This window comes from Lissotriton helveticus, chromosome 5_1 (assembly GCF_964261635.1).
Source record: "Lissotriton helveticus chromosome 5_1, aLisHel1.1, whole genome shotgun sequence".
In the NCBI taxonomy this organism is placed as follows: Eukaryota; Metazoa; Chordata; class Amphibia; order Caudata; family Salamandridae; genus Lissotriton; species Lissotriton helveticus.
The window spans coordinates 1,655,943,384-1,655,966,306 of NC_136065.1; the positions used below are offsets into that span (position 1 = coordinate 1,655,943,384).

Below are 22,923 nucleotides of genomic sequence, written 5' to 3' on the forward strand. Positions count from 1 at the left end.
AATAAAGCTAATCATAACTTCATATTAGCTGTGACATTTTAGATGGAAAGGTAAAAATATTTAACTTATGTGTGTGTGAATATATGTGGTGGGTATGTGGTAGGTGTGGTGATGAATGATGATGCCTCTGTATCAGCCTACCCCCTGGTCTACATGGCCTTCTGCTATGTTTAATGGGGGATGATGCAGGACCTGACCACATGGCAGAATATGCACAAAGTAACGTTGCTGCTAACCACGGCTGCATGTAGACTACATTCATGTGCAACAGTAGTTTGTCACAGGCAACTAATCTCTTATGTGGCAATCCACCTGCTGCACATGCAGCTTGCAAGAAAAGCCCCATTCTGGTAACTTATCTTTCATGCATATCCATGAAACTGCGCCAGAGATATAAGCAAATCAAAGCATTTTTGTCAATTTAAACTTTAACCTCCTACTTTAATATCTGCTTGAAAACTGGGATCCCTGCACTGTTCATAATAATATCGGAAAACCAAACATGTAAATTCCTCAAAAATTATGTGCAGATGTGTAGAAGTGTCAAATAGTGCTTAGATTATTATCAAATAAACACTCTTTACTTAACCATATCCCAATATACGGTTCTGCATGGATCAGAAGCAAGGTAAAATATCCAAGTATCTGTCAATTGGAATGCAGATCTAATTTATTAGCACCCATGCTATTAGGAAATCGAAGCTGTTTAACCTCCCCCATTTTGCCACACCTCATCATATATTGTTGAAATCTTTCCATTTTGCTTACCTTATTCTCTGTCAGTGCCCTCAGATCCAGTGCTGCTCCAGAAAGAATACTGACAGTGCTTCAGAAGGAGAATTGCTCATGCCTCTTCAAGGCTTGATCCATTTTAGGCAATTCTAGAAGTCAGGAAAGTCAGAGTACATACCCATTCTCTCTTTGACCTCTCTGTCTGTCAGATAAATCCCATGCTTGTGGTCAGGATGTTATACAGCTCATAGACACCTGCCATGGGCTGAACATAAGCTGAACCTAAGCTTCTATATGGCAACATTGTCCTGACAGAAAGTGAACAGAAGAGTGAGCTGGCACCTTACTGTACTCTCTTACGGCATGTCAAAATGGTGGTTTGTACATAATCCTGCACCAACTGAAAACAACTATGTGCACGTGCAGATTACATTTTTTTTAATTGAGGTAGCCAAAGTAGATGACCAAAAATGTTGGCTGTGAGACACTAGGTTGTTAGTTGAAGGGGTAGATGGTGATCCCTGTTCAAGCAACAGCCACAGTCTCTGTCACTAATTTAACATGTGTGTAACCCTCTGGTATCTTGACACAAAAGAAGTCAGGCTAAACTTAGAGGCTAAGTGTAAGGTATTTATGCAGACAGTAGTATAGGGAAAACAGAACACAAGAAAAACCCCACACCAATTTAGGAAAATAGTGTACATTTTCATAAAGTATTTGACACCAAAATAACAAAAAAAAAGCAATCAGTAGAATGGGTGTTATGAATTTTTAAAGTTTAAAGTGAAAAATAGCAAGAAAAAGAACAAATGCCAACTACAGATATCTGGTTGAATGAGACCAGGACAAAATAAAAAGTTTATGCCAACCGTGATGGAGCATGGTTCAGATAGAAGGTGTGGATTGGGCCTGGTCCCAGCTTACCTTCACCCCAAAAATACACTTTGAAGAAACATTTTCTGAGAAGGTAAAGTTCAGCAGGGCGGCAAGAATGCTGCCGCTGTCCGAGGAGGGAGCGTTGTCATATGGGAGTGGCTGGACGAACTTGCTATGAAGGTTTTTCTATGAACAAAAGTATCCACCCTTATGGGAAAGTATAGAAGTGTTCCTCCAAACTACGTGTGTCTCATACAATGGGGGATATCACACAGCTTTGTATAAATACCTCTCACCCACCAAAAGGACCCTTTCTGGCATGCTTCATCATCGGGGTCTTCCCGCCCTGCTGCGGGACGGGGCGTGCTACGACCTATAACTACATGGGAGCACTGGTTATGAAAAACAATATTATGTGTGGTGTAAGAGTGTGAGTGGAAGGGTCAGAAGTGAGTGAATTGTGAAAATTACCTCACTCAGTGGAAAAAAGAAATGTTGCTGTTCCTTTAAACTGGTATCATTAAAAGTGGGAAATGAGAGGGAGATACTATGCTTTAATGAACAGTGTCTCCTGTGTCGACATGTTTCGAAGCCCTCCCCTGGTTTCTCATCAGGACCTAGAAGAGATCCCTTCTACACCTAAACCAAAACAACTGTGTATTTACATATAATCCTTACTAAGTGGTGCACATAAGTTTAACATGCACAGTATACTATACCCCAGTAGGTATATTACTGAATGGGTTCTGGAAGAATAAAAACAGAGTTAAAATAAGATAACACATCCAAACTGCACCATATGTGGTGTTGACCTGTAAAGAAAAGTGATATATTTCTGTGATATATTTTTCTTATCTTTGTCCGTAAATAATTGGTAATCAGTGCTGTGTTATGCCGGCGAGGTGGGACAATATAAAAACATGCACACACAAAACATAAAACACACACTCTATATCTAAGGACCACGTGGTGTGCATTTCCATAGGATAAGTATAACTGAGAGTATCTGTTAAATATATATTTCTCCTTCAAAAAACAGTTTAGTGACAGATAAATAAGTCTCCAAAGTTTAGGCTGTTCACGTACTCTCATAGCGCCCAGATAATACCCTATGAGCATTCAAAACGGGAGGGAAGGGGTACCTATAGTCACACACTGTTAAAAGAAATTGAAAAACTGTTGTTTTTGAGAACTTTCCCAATTGAGCAGCGTTTCACTGCTGCAAATTGGCTGTACCATACTTACAATATCAAGGTTAACCAGGACACTGCCTTGCCACGGCTCTGTGGAACATTGAGCCAGTGTAGGCAGTGTCCTTAAATGCTGAGCATAATTGGTAGTTTTGCCACCAAAAACCTGCACTAATTGGTACAAACACTAGACTGTCAGAAAATTCAAGATGGTGACCTAGAATGCCACCTCCGGCTGAATGTGTTTGTTCCTCACTTCCTGTTGCTCATGGGTGTCTGTTAAATAGCCCTAAGAGCAAAAAAGACTAGTGCGCTAACTAAAAGGACACTACCCCTACCTAACTTTTTAAACTATCCGAGCGTAAAATGTCGACCAGCCGAATAATGAAAAAAAAAGAAGATAATAATAATATTAAAAAATAAAGTAAACCAGGTCTGGGCAAGTATTTACTAATGGTACGTGTAATTGCGTTTATAGTAGACATTGTACCAAGGGAGTGTGCAGCCAGACATGCGGTTTACTTCAAAGTGTTTTTTTCTGTTTCATAATATGCAGGGCAAAACGTTGCTTCAAAAGATTTTTATGTAGAGGATATATAGTGATAATGACACCTCTCTACAAAAGGGTGAGCTCAAGAGGGCAAAAGTGAATACGAGTGGAAAAACGTGTGGCAGGATATTAAATTCCACAGGGTAATGTACAGGCCACATTTTTTCAGGGGTGTTTTTCTGCTGGCCCCAAGTTGGCTAACATAAGGGTTCTTCCCAGTCGTTTTAAGAGTTTATTTGCAGTGTATTTGCAGTAGTTTTCTCTTCCCACTGATAGTGACAAAAGTCACGGGGAGATACAAATCAGCTAAATTGTCCCCAGGGGATGTCGTCATTCAGACCTGTAATGTGTGTCCCCAAGCAGAACACCCACCGCTGTTCCTTCTCGAGAAGACCATGTTCGCTGTTCAGTTGTTTGAGAATGGTCCACTGTAGTTCTTCCATTGTGTGTTGGGTTTTCAAGTAGTGGGTAGCCATTTTTGAAGTGCTGAAACAACCGGCCTCAATTTTTCAGAGGAAGAAGTGGATAGAATCCTGGCTTCCATCAATCCTTTTAGGGGTTAAATACCTCTGAACCCAGTCCAAATATTGGGGATTGGGATGAGTTGGCAACTTTGAGGAGAACTCAGATCAAGACAGCACTTCATGGTTTGCTGATGACCGAGTGTCTCAGGGCGAACGCAGCACCACAGGGCCTAATCCTCCGCAATGAACCCTTCATATTCGAGTACGATAAGATGTTCAAGAAGGATTGGTCATTGATATTATGGCATTGTACCCGTGACTGGCTCATCCTAATCATCAAAACGGCCACACGGTTGACCCAGGAACTCAAGATTCAGATCCAGGCTTTGGAAGTGCAACTGAAGAGTTACCAGTCCCCATGCGTTCTCAAAAAACGCCTGGAAGAATTAAACCAGCAAATGAACAAATTTGAGATATCACTAAAACAAAGGAAATACAACATGCTGAAGAAAGACACAGCCCGTTTCAGTCACAACAATGTATACCAATACATTTGTGACAACTACGTTTCTAGGAACTCAAACCAAGATCAGAGCTCAGAAGGAGACGCATCCGACTCAGGGTCGAATAGTTTCAGATCCAGCAGAGTGAGCGACCCAAGATACCAATGAGGGGGTGGACAACACCAAGGACCCCTCATCAGAGGACAAAGAGGATGGGGGCACTATCAAGGGCTACTAGCTTATCCGCCATATCCCTATGGCCCACCACCAATGGGAGAGGCCTACCCACACTGGTTACCCTCACCACCGGAGTATGACTATAATTATTATGGACCACCACCTTTTTTAGGGGCACGCCCTGGTTCACGAAGGGGTCAGAACCAGAGGGGCAGCAATGTCCACTGGTCAACCATAGAAGACGAGGCGTCACGTGTCTCCACCAGGAGTAATACAGGCGCACTGCCCAACCAACCATCAACGAGCCGGAAGATAACTTAGTGGTCAACCTAACAGACCACAAATTGACACCAGCACAGAGGATTGTTCTAGAACGAGGTTTGGGTATTTTTCCAACAAACAACCTGGAGAGATTCAAACTCTGTGCCAAAATGAAGGAATTAATTAGAAAACTCAAGTTACGCGCTTTCTTTACAGGAAAAGGACCATCTGAGGAAGAGCGAAAGGACACAGGACTACAAGTAAAATCCTCCTTCACCCCTACTGACTCAACCCTCCCTATCGAACTACTAACTTTTACGAAAAGCGGTGAGGTGGGTTCGAGACTGGATTACTGCAACTCCCTCTATATGGAAGTCAACAAAGGGTTGATCCACCGTTTGCAGACTCTTCAGAACTCTGCAGCACGCTTTGTTTTGAATCTCCCCAAAGCCTCCTCTGCCACCTTAGCCAGGAAGGAGCTTCATTGGCTTCCGGTACAGCACAGAATCGCCTTCAAAATCCTCTGTCTCACCCACAGAGCATTGATGGATGGTCCTGCTAGTGCCATTGGCTCTCTTCTCTCGCGCTATGCCCCCACAAGAAACCTGCGCTCTGCGGGACTCTGTCAACTAGCTGTCCCCCGCATCAAATTTGTCAGATGGGGAGCCAGAGCCTTTTCCGTCGTCGCTCCGCAATTGTGGAACTCCCTCCCTATGGAGATAAAAACTCTCCCTTCCATCGACTCTTTCAAAAAGGCTCTAAAAACGTATTTCTTTAAGAAGGCCTACTCATGATTAAATAGGACTAGGTAGGGCCTTAAGTTGCTGTATTTAATCTAGGCGCCTTGACGCCCACTGGGCTAAGTACGCGCGTTACAAGAAACTCCTCATTCATTCATTCATTCATTCAGGAAAGAAGTGGAGATCATCACCACTGTGAATAACCATACCTTCCATAACACACCAAGAAAGAAAAAGAAGCAATAAGACAACACTCATCCAACAGTGACAGCGTGATCAACCCAGCAGACAAAAGAGGGGCAATTATCATACAAACTGCCACTGCTTATGACAACAAGTGCAGAAGACTGCTTGAGGACCCCAGGAACTTGGTTATATGGAGAGGACAATCTCCCATACGGACAGTTCTGTACAGAGATGAAAGACTTCAAGAGGCAGGCTACTGATCTACAAGAGAAACCCAACTACCCTACACAAATTATTGACAGAGCAATGAAGAAGGCATGTAACAACAATAGGGAAGCACTGCTGGAACCAAGAGTAACTAAGGACCCAGAAGAGACACCAATATTTGTCACTACTTACAATACCAACTCCAATCAAGTGACAACAATTATAAACAAACATTGGAGACTCCTGGCATGCGGAAACCTCAAACTTCCCTAATTGATGTTTGCGCACAAAAGGGGAAGGAGCTTGAGGGACATGCCGGTCCGCACATGACCACAACACACCTTAGCAATTGAGGCAGAAAATACCTTCCTACCCTCGTGAAGGGCCATTATCCTTATCTGAAGAAAAGCAAAAGTATGAAATTCAGGAATTGTACGGAATGGGAGTAGAGGAGATTTACTAACTGCAACAGCAAGAATGTGGTTTATATCATCACTTGCCCTTGTGGAATGGAATATGTCAGAATGACAACTAGACCTGTTAAGACACACAAAGGAGGGATGTATGACGTTACAACGCATACCTTTACAGCGCATTTTTTACAACGCAACATCCATTACAACGCATTCCATTACAACGCATGCCATTACGAGTTTTTAAAAACTACCTTTACAACGCATACCATTACAACGCATACCATTACATTGCATGTATGGTAAGTATTGGATAGTGTAGGGGTAAAAATTACTATTCTAACTCCAGCGGGGTGCAACAGAAGGGTAAGTGTTGGATAGTGTAGGGGTAAAAAATACTATTCTCACTCCAGGGGGGTGCAACAGTAGGGTAAGTGTTGGATAGTGTAATGGTACTATGCGTTATAATGTTATGCATTGTATTGGTATGCGTTGTAATGATATGCGTTGTAGTGGTATGAGTTGTAGTGTCATGCGTTGTAATGGTTGCTTTGTAATGGCATGCGATGTAATGGATGTTGCGTTGTAAAAGTTTCGTTGTAATGGTAGTGCGTTGTAAAAGTTGCGTAGTAAAGGTTGTTTCCCCATAGGAGAGCACAGGAGCAACACACGTTGCAAAATGAGCACTACAAAAATGGCTACCCACTACTTGACAACCCAAACCACAATGGAAGATCTACAGTGCACCATTCTCGAACAACTGAACAGTAAACATGGTCTTCTCGAGTAGGAACAGCAGTGGGTGTTCCACTTGAGGACACACATTACATAGTATTGGGCATTGATTTCATACTAGAACCACTATCAAAGTTTGCGGACGCTTTCCTTCACCAACTGGTCCAAAAAACTGATACATACCTGAAGGATACAAAGGAAGTCCTACAGCTACTCCAAGGAATTGACTTTGACCCCAGCAGACAACTCCTGAGGGGACTGGACGTGGAGAGTCTGTGTACCAGTCTCCCACATAATGAGACACTAACTATCATTGAGGAGGTACTCTTCACCACAGATTGGGGATACCACACACCACGTAAAGTGGTTATGGAATGTGTGTTCCTGGCACTTACATAAAACTTCTTTGCTTACGAGGATACCATCTACTTACAGAAGCCTGAGACCAGCAAGGGGAGCACATTTACTCCCAGTATAGCTGGCCTGTACGTCTGCCACCTAGAAGTGAAGAAGATCCTACACCCCATAGACGATGTGTTGGTTATATGGAAAGGAGACATTACATCAACTAAACACTTTATGACCTGGCTGCACCAACATAACATCTATCTGAAATTCACCAGCACAAACTCATGGACCAACTTGGTCTACCTGGATTTTAATATCTACCCAGATGAGGGCACTTTAATGACTATCACTCACTTTAAAGCTACAGCAAAGAGCTGTTTGCTGTTATATTACAGCTTCCATCCCCGCCACCTTCGGGACAATCACCCATACGGGCAGTTCTGTACAGAGATGAAAGACTTCAAGAGGCAGGCTACGGATCTACAAGAGAAACGCAACTACGCTACACAAGGTATTGACAGAGCCATGAAGAAGGCATGTAACAACAATAGGGAAGCACTGCTGGAACCAAGAGTCACTACTTAAAATACCAACTCCAATCAAGTGACACAAATTATAAACAAACATTGGAGACTCCTGGCATGCCGAAACCTCAACCTTCCCTAATCGATGTTGGCACACAAAAGGGGAAGGAGCTTGAGGGACATGCTGGTCCGCACATGACCACAACACACCTTAGCAATTGAGGCAGAAAATACCCTCCTACCCCCGTGAAGGGCCATTATCCTTATCTGAAGAAAAGCAAAAGTATGAAATTCCGGAATTGTACAGAATGGGAGCAGAGGAGATTTACGAACTGCAACAGCAAGAATGTGGTTTATATCATCACTTGCCCATGCGGAATGGAATATGTCAGAATGACAACTAGACCTGTCAAGACACACATAGGAGAGCACAGGAGCAACACACGTTGCAAAATAAGCACTACAAAAATGGCTACCCACTACTTGACAACCCAACACACAATGGAAGACCTACAGTGCACCATTCTTGAACAACTGAACAGTAAACATGGTCTTCTCGAGTAGGAACAGCGGTGGGTGTTCCACTTGGGGACACACATTACAGGTCTGAACGATGACATCCCCTGAGGGACAATTTAGCTGATTTCTATCTACCTGTGACTTTTGTCACTATCTCTGGGAAGAGAAAACTACTGCAAATACACTGCAAATAAACTCTTAAAACGACTGGGAAGAACCCTTATGTTAGCCAACTTGGGGCCAGCAGAAAAACTCCCCTGAAAAAATGTGGCCTGTACATTACCCTGTGGAATTTAATATCCTGCCACACATTTTTCCACTCTTGTTCACTTTTGCCATCTTGAGCTCACCCTCCTGTAGAGAGGTGTCATTACCACTATATGTCCTCTACATAAAAATCTGTTGAAGCAACTATTTGCTGTACATATTATGAAACATGAAAAAAACACTTCGGAGTAACCTGCATGTCTGGCTGCACACTCTCTTTGTACAATGTCTACTATAAACACAATTACATGTACCATTAGTAAATACTTGCCCAGACCTGGTTTACTTTATATTTGTTATTATTATTATTATTTTTGTCATTTTCCGGCTGATCCACATTTTTCCTCGGATAGTGTAAAGTTGGGAAGAGGTAGCGTCCTTTTAGTTAGCGCACTTGTCTTTTTCGCTCCTAGGGCTATACAACAGGCACCCTTGAGCAACAGGAAGTGAGGAACAAACTTCCTCGAGCAACAGGAAGTGAGGAACAAACACATTCAGCCGAAGTTGCCATACTAGTTCACCATCTTGGATTTTCTGACGGTCTTGTGTTTATACCAATTAGTGCAGTTTTTTGGTGGCAAAACTACCAATTATGCTCAGTATTTAAGGACACTGCCCACACTGGCTCAATGTTCCATGGAGCCACGGCAAAGCAGTGTCCTGGTGAGGAGGTAACCTTGATATTGTAAGTATCATATAGCCAATTTGCAGCAGTGAAACGCTGCTCAATTAGGAAGGATCTAAAAACCAACAGTTTTTCTTTTTCTTTTTCAATTTCTTTTAACAGTGTGTGACTATAGGTACCCCTTCCCTCCCGTTTTGAAGGCTCATGGGACATTATCTGGGTGATATAAGAGTATGTGAACAGCCTAAACTTTGGAGGCTTCTTTATCTGTCACTAAACTGTTTTTTGAAGGAGAGATATATTTAACAGATGCTCTCATTTATACTTATCATATGGATATGCACACCACGTGGTCCTTAGATAGAGAGTGTGTGTTTCATGTTTTGTGTGTGCGTGATTTTGAACTGTTCCACCTCGCCGCATAACACAGCACTGATTACCAATGATAACGGATAAAGATGAGAAAAATGTATCACAGAATATATCACTTTTCTTTACAGGTCAACACCACATATGGTGCAGGTTGGATGTTTTATGTTATTTTAACTCTGTTTTCATTCTTCCAGAACCTATTCAGCAATATGCCTACTGGGGTATAGTATACTGTGCATGTTAAATTTATGTGCACCACTTAGGAAGGATTATATATAAATACACAGTTGTTTTGATTTTAGTGTCTAAGGGATCTCTACTAGGTCCTGATGAGAAGCAAGGGGAGTGCTTCGACACATATCAACACATGAGACACTGCTCATTTAAGCATAGTATCCTCATCTCATTCCCCACTTATAACAATACCAGCTCAAAGGAACATTAAAATGTATTTTTTCCACTGAGCGAGGAATGTTTTACTTTATTACCATTCACTCACTTCTGACCCTTCCACTCACACTCCTACACCACACGTAGTATTGTTTTTCATAACTAGTGCTCCCAAGTAGTCGTAGGTCGTAGCACGCCCCGTCCCGCAGCGGGGTGGGAAGACCCTGGTGATGAAGCATGCCACCAAGGGTCCTTTTGGTGGGTGAGGGGTATTTAAACAAAGCTGTGTGCTTTCCACCGTTATAGGAAGCACACATAGTTTGGAGGAACGCTTCTATACTTTCCCATTAGGTGTATCCCTTTGTTTTTTGACAATATAACTTGAGGAGGACATATCCACCTCTCCTGCTCTTTTGAGCATTACCTCTTCACTCCCTTCTCATGTTACTTTGATAGGTCTTTCTATGATCAGATTTAGGGCCTGATTTAGATCTTGGCAGATGGGTTACTCCGTCACAATGGTGACCGATATCCCGTCCACTGAAATATAAATCCCATTATATCCTATGGGACTTTTATTCTGGTGGAGGGGATATCTGTCACCGTTGTGATGGAGCAACCCATCCACCAATATCTAAATCAGGCCTTAAGTCGCTTTATTGTAAATCAGAAATCTCCTGCAGGATGAGGCAGGAAGATGGAGCCAACAAGAGTTCCATGAGGCCTAATACCCCTTTGATGAGGGGCAACTTAACAGGAATTGCTGCTACAGAGAAGAATTAGCTGTAGCTGCAGCAAAACCAGTCTGACCGGTGATGCAGGTACCGTCTTCCCTCAGTTCTCTGAGCACTTTTTAGGTAAAAATGTTCTATGTTCCAAGTTTTGAACTTTGGTTGTCTGGTCACCTTTAACACTACTAAGGATTCAGTATTGGAGGGGCACCACTTGGAGGGTCAGGACTCACTCAGGCTGGGACCAGGTGTGGGTCCAAGGTGGAGGGAGCCTTTTATGTCCCAGAGGGTCAGATTAGGAGGCCAGCAAATTAGCACTTTGGAAGTCCTGGGTTCAAGGTTAAGGTCCTGAGTGATTGACAGGATGAATAGATGTACAAGTGCAAAGATGAGTGACAGACTGTATGCTTGATGACTTATTGAGTGCCTATACCCAATGGTGACATGAAGGCACATCCATTCATAAGGCAGACTGATAAGCATTGCGTTACTTGTTTTGAAATGCATTTTGTATGAAAGTGTCAAACTTGGAACCTAGATTTGTTGGCCTGATTGACAAATCAAGGTCTTGTACATTTATGGGGTAACAACTGACCTTCCCCCCCCCCCAAATTACAGGTACAGCTTCTGGGCACAGGTCGCAATGGATGATCATGTACAGCTGTCCTGCTCTCGAACTATTCATTCTTGCCTTTCACAGACATTACGTTTGCTTCTGCAGTGTACTTAACGTTGCTTCCTGTTTCTCGCCCCTTCAGCTTGTGCTAAGACTACGCCTGCCCTATCGGTGTATCCTGTCAGACCATCCTATCACGGCATACTGAACTCCAAGGCCTCTGTCGCCTGTCTGGTGCTAGGCCAGGACTTGAAAAATGCACGTATAAGCTGGGAGATTGACGCAAAGTCTACCTCACCATCAAAACTTGAAAGCATCAAGGAACATGAAAATAAAACTCAGAGCGGGTGGATGACGCGAGCAGTGACACCTGATGAATGGGAAAAATCGACGACCTACCAATGCAAAGTGACTAACGTCTGCGGCATGGAAACCAAGGGGGAACTCATCACCACAAGGGACTCAAGTGAGTGTCAACAAAGGCCCATTGGGAGGCGGGGGTGGTTCTGGCATTAAGAGTACAATCTTGGTAAAAACTGTGCTGGGTTTGACCGCTTGGCTGAAAGAGTGGCTCAGTGTACAATGTCATGTTGTCCTCATTCCTCATTTAAAGACTCATATTATTGCATTACTACCATGAGTGTGTCTGTTTTACCGGAATATGACATTCTCATACCTTGTTTCACCACCACACTCAGGATACCTTCCAGCTGACGCAGTAACATAACAAGCAAGCATTTAGAATGCAATCGGTCTCGCATTTGCAAGAGTTTAAGCTATTAGCAGTGTAAATGACAAAGCCTTTTATTTATATTTTAAAAACCAAAACATAAATAAAAGGCAATGTCATTGACAATGCCATAGCTCAAACTCACGTAAATGCAAGACCTATTGCATTGCAAACACCTGTTCATTATGTAGCACTCTACTCTGGAGCCAAAGATTAGCAGTTAGTACAATTTGTATTTATTTATTTTTATTGTATTTATTATGGTTTATTTTGTGCATTAATGGTGTTAGGTTTGTGCTCTCGATTTGATGTCTGCTTTGAAGAATTTGGAGTAGGGGTAGAATGGTATGAATGATTTGAAAAGGGGGAGTTTGGAGGAGACAGAAGGAGGAGAAATTGTTTGAATCATTTTGTAGGCGCATGCATGTGTGTTGTTGTGCACACAACAAATGACTCAGAGGCCACCTCACAGAATTTTTTTTTATGCAGTCTGCACAGCAGCCACGGTGCGGTACAACATGACTAAAAATCATTGGCAAATCCTATAGATCTTCTAGGTGTCACCGATTGGCTTTGTCAATGTATGTTTTATATTGTGCTGTGGCTACCTCTTTTTGAGTTGCTCACCACAAAGTATGCACATAACTAAAACAATGGATTTGAAATTAATGAATTTAACACTGCGTGCTGCATGCTGTTTCAAGCACTTCACGATAGTATGCAATCAGTCAGTATCTGCAGGAAATGAACATGAAAGTTTGAACAAGCGGCGTGTTCTGAAAGTGGAAAAGAGAATGTCAAATACTTCGGAACTTTTCTTCGCCCTCGGGACTCTGTAACTTCTGATGAAACGGAAGCATTTGTCAGGGACTCCAGAAGCTGCGCAGGGAGGTTCTGTTCTTTTTAGGGCTAGGCCTACGTCACCACTGCGTCAGCAGTGGGGCGGAGCTCCGAGCCATATTGTTAAGGGGCTCAGAATAGTGAAGTAAAAATTCCTCAGTGCGCGAGAATTTTTCGTGGTGTTCTGTGCCATCTGCATGGCAATTGGTCGTCTCACGGCTGTGTTTTTGTAAGGCTTCACGCAATAGGCCCTAGGAATGTTGCTCTCTCTAGTTCCTGCATATTCCGTTCTAGCACGCGCATGAGAATGTCGTAAATTCCCAATTACCAGATGTCAGGGTCCGTTCGCGCATTCACGACTCTGTCGTTTTCTTGAGCTGTAAGTGCGCGCATGCTGTCTCCCCGTCCAGGAGAATGCCATAAATTCTCAAGCTGTCAGAGGTGCCGGTAATTGAAGGCAGATGCTTGTTTTTTAAGCTACATTTTTTGATTACTTGGACCACCGATAATTGCAGTCACAAGGCAAGTTGTAAAACAGGGAGGCACAAATGAGCAAAGAATGCCGGGCATTTTAATCTTCCCTTTCATTCAGTGATCTTAAGACTGCCCCAAGACTTAGGGAAACAACTCTGTGTGTGATTCACTGGAGCAAAACGGAACATCAAAGCCCTTGAAACACATGGGGAAAGATCGTTCGCTTTTGTTTTACTATGGACGTCTAATTACTTCTCTACATCGATACACTAGGTGCGTGTCTGGTGAAGTACACACGTGCTAAATTCTTCTTCTCAATACACGTGTGTCCGTTAAAAATATATATTTTTTTTTTAAAAAGGAATACCAGGTGATTGATTTCTAAAAAATTTTTTGCAAGAGTCAGTAGGGCTGGTCTTGGCAAGGTAGTGTGAAGATTCATTTTTTTCTTTATTACAGGAATATTCACCAAAAGAAAAAGATGAAAATACGTCGCTGTTTAAAAGTGCAAGTTACATTCTTCCAATAAACACATTTAAATAAAAGACCACATCTAATCTTATAACGGGTGTTTCCTAAGGCAGGTACACTCAGAATAGGTGCAGGAATGTGTTTTTTTAGCACATCACAGTAAAATATAATTTTTATTGGTGCAAACAAAAGTACTATTGGCTGTGAATTAATGCAACCTGAAGACGTCTAAAAACACAAGGATGATCAAAAAAGTAAACAATGGGCAAAACATTGGGGGGAAAAAAGCATCGGCAATGTAAAGTATTGGACCATCAGCTTCGGCAAAATGCTGTTATTTCACAGTGCAAGAGAGCAGACTGACCCTATACATCTTTTACCGGTTTGAGTGCTTTTAGTGCACAAATAGAGTGGTATCAAAACCGATATTTCACAAGGCACCGTGAAGTATGAGAAATATTTCATGGTTCCCTGTGAAATAAAGATTTCACTATCTTAATGACTGCAATCAAACAACTCGGCAGTCTTACCATTGTCAGAAATATTAGTGTTATGAGGCAAGAATATTCAATTTTTTTTTACACAGATTTTTTTTAATTGAGTTCGTCAAAAAGCAGCAACAACAGTTACATTAACAATAGCCATCCACTATTATGTCACGGAAAGGTATGGTCTACACACCTCGTATCAAACAATCTCGCAGTAAGATTATTCAAGCTATGTGGAAAGAAATTTGTGGCACATTCTCCATCCAACAGCATTATTTTCTACCATATAAACTGGTACCACATTTTTTGAGGGGGAAATCTGCAAACTGTGTGGTAAATGATGTAAATCCACAATTATGCTGTAAACTGCGCAGCCTGAGCATAGCATTTTTCCATTAGTGAGTAGTGAGTGCAGAGTAGTGAGTGCAGAGTAGTGAGTAGTGAGGGCAGAGTAGTGAGTGCAGAGTAGTGAGTAGTGAGTGCAGAGTAGTGAGTAGTGAGTAGTGATGAGTAGTGAGTGCAGAGTAGTGAGTAGTGAGTAGTGAGTGCAGAGTAGTGAGTAGTGAGTATTGAGGGCAGAGTAGTGAGGGCAGAGTAGTGAGTACAGAGTAGTGAGTGAAGAGTAGTGAGTAGTGAGTATTGAGTGCAGAGTAGTGAGTGCAGAGTAGTGAGTAGTGAGTAGTGAGTAGTGAGTGCAGAGTAGTGAGTGCAGAGTAGTGAGTAGTGAGTGCAGAGTAGTGAGTGCAGAGTAGTGAGTAGTGAGTAGTGAGTGCAGAGTAGTGAGTAGTGAGTGCAGAGTAGTGAGTAGTGAGTGCAGAGTAGTGAGTGCAGAGTAGTGAGTAGAGAGTGCAGAGTAGTGAGTGCAAAGTAGTGAGTGCAGAGTAGTGAGTAGTGAGTGCAGAGTAGTGAGTAGTGAATGCAGAGTAGTGAGTAGTGAGTAGTGAATGCAGAGTAGTGAGTAGTGAGTGCATAGTAGTGAGTAGTGAGTAGTGAGTGCAGAGTAGTGAGTGCAGAGTAGTGAGTGCAGAGTAGTGAGTAGTGAGTGCAGAGTAGTGAGTGCAGAGTAGTGAGTAGTGAGTGCAGAGTAGTGAGTGCAGAGTAGTGAGTAGTGAGTGCAGAGTAGTGAGTGCGCAGGGTGAGTAGTGAGTGCAGAGTAGTGAGTAGTGAGTGCAGAGTAGTGAGTAGTGAGTGCAGAGTAGTGAGTAGTGAGTGCAGAGTAGTGAGTGCAGAGTAGTGAGTAGTGTGTGCAGAGTAGTGAGTAGTGAGTGCAGAGTAGTGAGTAGTGAGTGCAGAGTAGTGAGTGCAGAGTAGTGAGTAGTGAATGCAGAGTAGTGAGTGCAGAGTAGTGAGTGCAGAGTAGTGAGTGCAGAGTAGTGAGTAGTGAGTGCAGAGTAGTGAGTAGTGAGTGCAGAGTAGTGAGTAGTGAGTGCAGAGTAGTGAGTGCAGAGTAGTGAGTGCAGAGTAGTGAGTGCAGAGTAGTGAGTAGTGAGTGCAGAGTAGTGAGTGCAGAGTAGTGAGTAGTGAGTGCAGAGTAGTGAGTGCAGATTAGTGAGTAGTGAGTGCAGAGTAGTGAGTGCAGAGTAGTGAGTAGTGAGTGCAGAGTAGTGAGTGCAGAGTAGTGAGTGCAGAGTAGCGAGTGCAGAGTAGTGAGTGCAGAGTAGCGAGTTCAGAGTAGCGAGTGCAGAGTAGTGAGTGCAGAGTAGTGAGTGCAGAGTAGTGAGTGCAGAGTAGTGAGTGCAGAGTAGTGAGTGCAGAGTAGTGAGTAGTGAGTGCAGATTAGTGAGTAGTGAGTGCAGAGTAGTTAGTAGTGAGTGCAGAGTAGTGAGTAGTGAGTGCAGAGTAGTGAGTGCAGAGTAGTGAGTGCGCAGGGTGAGCAGTGTGTGAGCGCGCAGGGTGAACAGTGTGTGAGCGCGCAGGGTGAACAGTGTGTGAGTGTGCAGGGTGAACAATTCCAATACAAACCACATAATTCTATTACACACCACATGCATACACTCCATAACACATGGCTAAAAGACATTGCCATTTACAATGCCATTAGCTCGAACTCAAATAAATCCGAGACCCATTGCATTTCCAATGCTTGTTGTTGTAATGCATTCCTCCCTGATAGGAATGTTTGGGAGGTTCAGAGCTCTTTAAACAGTAGTGGCTCCTCCAGGGAGTACTGCAAGGCGGTGGGGCGGGACTGGGGCGGGGCAGGGTGGTGGGTAGTAAACTCTGGCATACAGCCGAATAGAGGTAAGTAAAGAAATAAATAAATAAAATGAATTACATTGTGCACTCTGCATCGCCAGGGCACAGCCACGGGTCATATAGGCAAATAATGTGCTCTGAGTTTTTAGACAGATGTCTGTTGTTGAAATGGGAATGGCCATAAGGTTCTTTGTGATTTGGAGTTTAGACTGTGAGAGAGGGTATTGCTCAATACAACACCAAGTACCAACACATCATTTGCAGGGCAGCAATTTGTAGCAAGCTTCGTTATATTTTTTCCCACATTTATTCTCACAAACATTTGTGCCTGTGCCATTCCAGGGTTAACTACCATGTCAGAGGATTGAAGATCTATTGGGAGGAAAACACCTGGGACCCACTGACATTGGCCAGGGCCACAGACTTTCTGCTTGTTGATTGAATGTTTGATGTTTGAGTCCAGATGGAAAGGAACCATAAGAGCGATGCCACAGTTGCAGACCTATGAAACTGACCCTGTGCACCGGCTCCCCTTTCAAATATAAGCCAACTCTGGGGACCTCTAATACCAACTCCTAACACGTATTACTTTTAGCTAGAGCTATCAATGTCGATAGAAGTGATATTTGAGAATCTTTATGAGAAAAAAAATAGTTTCTGCCTTTGACACTTGTTGAAACTGAACTGTGGAAAGATGCCAATATTGAGCAGTGGTCATAGGATTAAATCTAAAGCTCTAAGTTAAGCAATAGTTGTCAGCTTCAACTCAACTGAGCTCCTAACTATTGTCCTCAAAAGAGCGTATGCAAATCAACCTGCCTATCACAAAGCAGGCATGTTTCAGTAGCCTACAGTCCTGTGCAGTACCGTCAATCAAGATGGTTCACAGCCACCAATACATGATTTTCTTTCTGATGAACTCTGTGGCCACCCCTGGTGGCCCTCCTATATGTATGGGTCCAGGTGGTACTTACCAAAGTAAGCTTACATCCTGGTCTGCACAAATAACATGTACTTTAGGGACATGCCACTTTACAATAAAACTGTTCCAGTGCCTTCATCATGACTTCAATTTCTGGGAAACCTTGCATGTGATGCTTGTTCAGTAAAGAATACCTTACTGTGGGGGCTGAGCACCATACCCTGGAAAGTTGTAAGCCCTTGATGAAGGAGAGCAACTTTTAATATTAATAGCTATTTCTCTGTGCAGACCAACACTCACACAGGGAAACGTGAACATCCCTTCTGTATCTAAATAATGGGTCAAAAGCACAGTGGTGAGGTAACATGTCTTCTCCTCCAGCACTCCTGGACTGGAGCTCAATAAATGGTCTTGCCCAACTACATTGTAGGAATTGATGTGTGGTTAGGTTTCCCAAGTCTCTTTCGGGTCCAGTTGAAGGCTTGAACTTACTGTTTGGAAAAAGTGACTACTGTGGACTAAAGTTTGACGTACAGGTCTCCTTTGTTCTGCACTGCAAACCCTATAACAAACCTGATGTGCCCAACTCATACAAGGGTTTGATGGACATTAACAGTGACTTGATGGGCATCCCCTGCTTACTGACTACTGACTTTCCATCCTCTGCACCTTGGTTTACCTCGCAATTATGGGCAAGGTGAGCTCTTTGATTCTGCCCACCGACCTTGTGTCGCCCTGTCCAGCAGTTGACCCCTGTGCCAGTCAGGCACCCTGTGGCAAAGGGTAATGTGCATCTCCTGCCACCCAAGTTAGGACTGGCAAGGCTGTGGACCTGAAAAGCGGCCCATAGCTTATGTTCATGAGGGCTGCCCCCTCTCTTTAGAGGCAAGCTCACAAGTAACATGTCCCGGAAAATTCCACACACAACATAAATTCAAGTACTCACAAAGGCCAATCAGATAACAACAATCACCATCAATCATCCTGTTACCACTGCGTGCATCCTCCCGTTCTTTAGAGAAGGCTTAAACTCCTGCAGCTGTCCTTGGGCACAGGTGGGCACAGAACGTGCTGCAGTCTCATGACGTCTCTACTCGGTCCATACTACTTTAAAAGAAATTGGCTAAGCTGCCCATCTCGCTTTTCTCGCTGGATGAACCTGCCAGAGCAGGCCAGTTGAAGGCCACCAACTTAGTTCAATGACTGGCACCTCACTTACTGTAGGGACAGCCTTAGCTTCATCTGACAAGCCACGAGGCAGCAACTGTAGACGTAAATGATTAGGCAATGCAAGAATAATGTCCCGGCACCAGAAAATCCAGAATCTTATGTAAACTGCTCTGAACGGCAAAAAAAAGTAGGTTTTTGTTTCATGCTATGTTTGCACAGCAACTCCAGCTGCAGGATAAACGACAATCAAAGTGATAGAGACACAGGCCCACATGCATCAAACTGAATTGCATTCGCAAACGGTGCGAATCGCAAAATTCAGCCGTTTGCGAATGTAATTCTGTGTTTTGGGATGCATTAACCTTTTTGGCTTTTTCGCAATTTAAGAAATCGCAATTTATTTGCGATTTCTTAAATTGCGATTGCATTCAAGAAATCGCAATTTTGCGATTTCTTAAATGCAATGCATCATCTGAAAAAAATTGCGAATTCGCAAATTAGAAGTGTTAAATTAGCATGAAGTCAACCTTCATGGTAATTTTAGAAAAGTTTCAAATATGCACAAAAGTGCATTTTTGACACTTTCATTTTACACTCACACATGCCCTTGGGCATGTATGTGTGAAAAATGGACTGTATGTTACATTTCAGGGGTGCAGGGGGGTCCTTTGGACAACCCTGCACCCTAGAAATTTCATTCTCATTTTGCGATTCCTTAATTGCGAATCGCAAAATGAGAATGCCTTCCCATTGATTCCTATGGGCCTCTAGGCCCATAGGAATCAATGTAAGGGGATTCCTTATTTGCGATTCGCAAAATTGGTAATCGCAAATAAGGAAAAATAAGAAATTGCAAAAACATATGCGAATTTTTAATGCATAGGTATTTGCGATTCCTAAACTGCGATTCCTTAATTTTCGCAATTTAGGAATCGCAAATACCAACAATGATGCATTTGGGCCACAGTCTTTTCAGCTGTTATACCATTAATTGTTGTTATTGTCTTGAGGATGTCAATGATAAAGGCCCTGCTTGATAAAACATTTTCCTATTCTGCATGAACCTCTACCTGGCATATTGTTGTCCTTTTTTATTGATTTTCAACCGACGGGATGCACCCTATATTATCATATAATACAATAACAAGTGTACGTTACAGAATGCTCAAAAAGTGGCATCCAGAATTCGAGAATACAACAGCCTACTAAGTACTACCGCCACCCCCCACCGTTTCCTAGCAACGTATACTTTTCCTTTTGTCATTATCGATATTTCTTCGTTCTAAAGTTTTTTTTTCCTATTTCCTATCCGTTCCTTTCTGTGTTTAGGTGTTGGGTTTGATCTTCAGGTGTGATTAAGGACTGTTGGATATTTCGGACATTAGAGGCCCCTAAATTGTTAGGAAAGTATCCAATAAATGGTCTCACTCCATTTCAACGTTATTTTTGCACTTGTCTTTTCCATGCTTAATATTTCCCATAAACAGTATTGGCAATCTTTAATGCCAGGAACCTTGGTTGTGTTCTCTGATGTACCAATCTATGTTTCTCAAGTTCAGTCCTAAAGCCATTTGTTTTCCCCTCATTGAGCGCAATGGAAATATTTATTTATTTGAAAGTCCTAGTGTTGTGTATGTCGGAAATCTCCATAGTATTGCACTAAATATTTATCTATGGTGTCTCACATTCACTACCAGTATTTATGCATTTGGGGAAATCCCAGAGCAAGTGTGTCAGCTCCCCCGTAACACAACTACATCGTCAACGCTTATCCGTTCTAGTTTGGTCTTGTTTGTGTAATTTCGCTAGTGTATATTACCAATATCAAGTCAATTTTAACAAGCTTTCTCTGTCCACTGTTCTTTTTACCATACCAGGTGTCCTTCCGAATATCTCAGCCTACTCCTGTTCCTTTGAGGGCCTGCCTATCACAGTCTCCCATTTCTTTTTTCATAGGGTTTAAGGGATATATTGTTGTATGTAGCCGAGAGGAGGCTCTGATCGTCATGTTGTAAGTGGTCGAGAAGTGTTAGGTTGAAGTACCCAGGGACTTATTTACAAGCCCCTTGCGTCACTTTTCCCATGTTAAAAGTGATGCAAAATTGGAGCAAGGGGCTTGTAATTCTGCCCCTTAGTGTCTAATCTGATAACATCGGACACTTTCGGTATAGGGGAGGATAATATATCGGTTTAAGTGTTTAGAATGGTTGTGAAACTTGTGTGCCTAATAATTCTCCTACTTTGTGGCATCTTATCTAAGGCCATTAGTAGACGTCTTCTCTTATATTGTTGGCCTGGATTGTGGGTCTCCAAGGATAGGACTCATCAAGGAGGAGAACAGTGTGATCCCAGTGTTTTAGAGTTTCTAAGTTCTATAGCATACCACAATAAGGAATGTTTAACTGGTAAAGAGCATATAATCCAGCTATTATGTTTCTTCTTCAGCCACGGGCATTTTCACTGATGCATTCCTGCAATCATTAGATCTGTAAAGCAACATTGCTTTTTAGGTTACTTACTTTTCCGTTCTCCAAGGTATCTGACCTGGGTTGCCTGGAAATATCTATTTAGAATTTAAGTCAATCAGTCCCAAACATCTCTCTCATGGCATGAAGGTCACCGCATGTTGTGATACTCTAGGCTTTTTCTTCACCCATACAACTTTATTCACTATTTTCTGGCATTGCCTGATCCGTTCAATGTGTCATAGTGATTGGGGCTGTCTCAAAAAGGAATTACTTTTTTGAGATGATATTCACTTTAACTGCTGGTATGCTTCCCAGCCAAGGCATTCCTTTAGTGTGCCCCTGATTCTGATGTATGCGGATTTGGGTCAGTATTGTAGAATAGTTATATTTGATCATTTGTTATATTCTCGGAGTACCATGGATACTTAGATATTTAAATGCTCCTTTTGCCTATTAAAATGAAAATTGTGATTGTTGCAATGACCTTTGATCTGCTGGGATTGATACGTTTGAGATATAAGACTAGGGGCCAGATGTAGGTCGGTCGGTAATGGCCGAAAATCGGTATTTTCGGTCGTTACCGAGCGGTATTCAAGACTTGGTATGTAGGGGCATTATTTTACAGAATCGGTAAATTTACCGATTCGGTAAATTTACAGATTCTGTAAAATACCGAATCGGTATTTTTACCGATTCGGTAATTCCCAGATGTAGGTGGGACTCTTCTGAGTCCCAAAGGCCCTACAAATTCGGTATTTTAACACACAATCCAATTGGGTGTTAAAATACCGAATTCAGGTGTGCATGCACATGTGTGCATGCACACCTAGCCACGTGACAGACAGACATGCCCTTAGGGCATGTCTGTGTGCCACATGGCGAACATGCCTATTTTTGGGGTGCCAGAGGGTGTCAAAGTGACACCCCCCGCACCCTTGCCAAATTCTGTATTTACCGATTCTGTAATTACAGAATCGGTATTGCCCATTGATTCCTATGGGCTTCAAGGCCCATAGGAATCAATGGGCAATACCGATTCGGTATTTACAGATTCTGTAAATACCGAATCTTAAAGATTCGGTATTTACAGAATCTGCAATACCTACATCTCCCCCCTTCATATTTACCGACTCTTAAATACCGAATCGGTAAAATTCGGTATTTAAGAGTCGGTAAATATGAATTACCTACATCTGGCCCTTAGACATGTTAACTTTAAAACACCAGGATTGCTCATAAATTACTAATTCCCTTAGTAATTCCGGAAGATTTTGTCTTAAGGTATTGATAATAATATATTGTCTGCATATTTAGACATTTTAAAATTCTCTCTCTCTCTGAATACAATGGATATTCTAATCTTTCTGTACTCTTCCAGCTAAAGACTTCAGTGCCATGGCAAAAAGCAACGGGGAGAGTAGGCAGCCTTGTCTTGTACCTCTGCACAGGGCCGGACTGAGAACCAAAACCGGCCCTGGCAAAGTGCTCGGCCTGCCCCCTGGGGGTGCGACTGAGCTCTTTGCCAGGGCCGGTTTTCGGCCGATTTTGTTACAGGGCCGTTTTTGCAGCTATGCTATGCTGCAAAAACGGCCCTGTAACAAAAATGGCCCCCAGGGCCCAAAACCGGCCCCCACCCTTGTGGTGCACCGGGGGATTGCCCGGTGCCCGCAACGGCCAGTCCGGTCCTGCCTCTGCATATCTAAAATAATTGTGATAGACCTCCATTGATCCTCACTGA

General features: G+C 42.7%; 1 protein-coding gene and 1 gene segment (V, D, J or C); both read left to right on the plus strand.

The window, feature by feature from the left end:
- The window catches only part of LOC144755687 (immunoglobulin alpha-2 heavy chain-like), a 1,801,746-nt gene that overhangs the window by 981,966 nt on the left and 796,857 nt on the right, over positions 1-22,923 (plus strand).
- LOC144755686 (uncharacterized) overlaps positions 1-22,923 on the plus strand; it is a 233,426-nt gene that overhangs the window by 80,972 nt on the left and 129,531 nt on the right. The window contains exon 4 of the mRNA XM_078644864.1: positions 11,569-11,892. Within this exon, the coding sequence (XP_078500990.1) occupies positions 11,569-11,892 (324 nt within the window). The remainder of the gene's footprint in view (positions 1-11,568; positions 11,893-22,923) is intronic.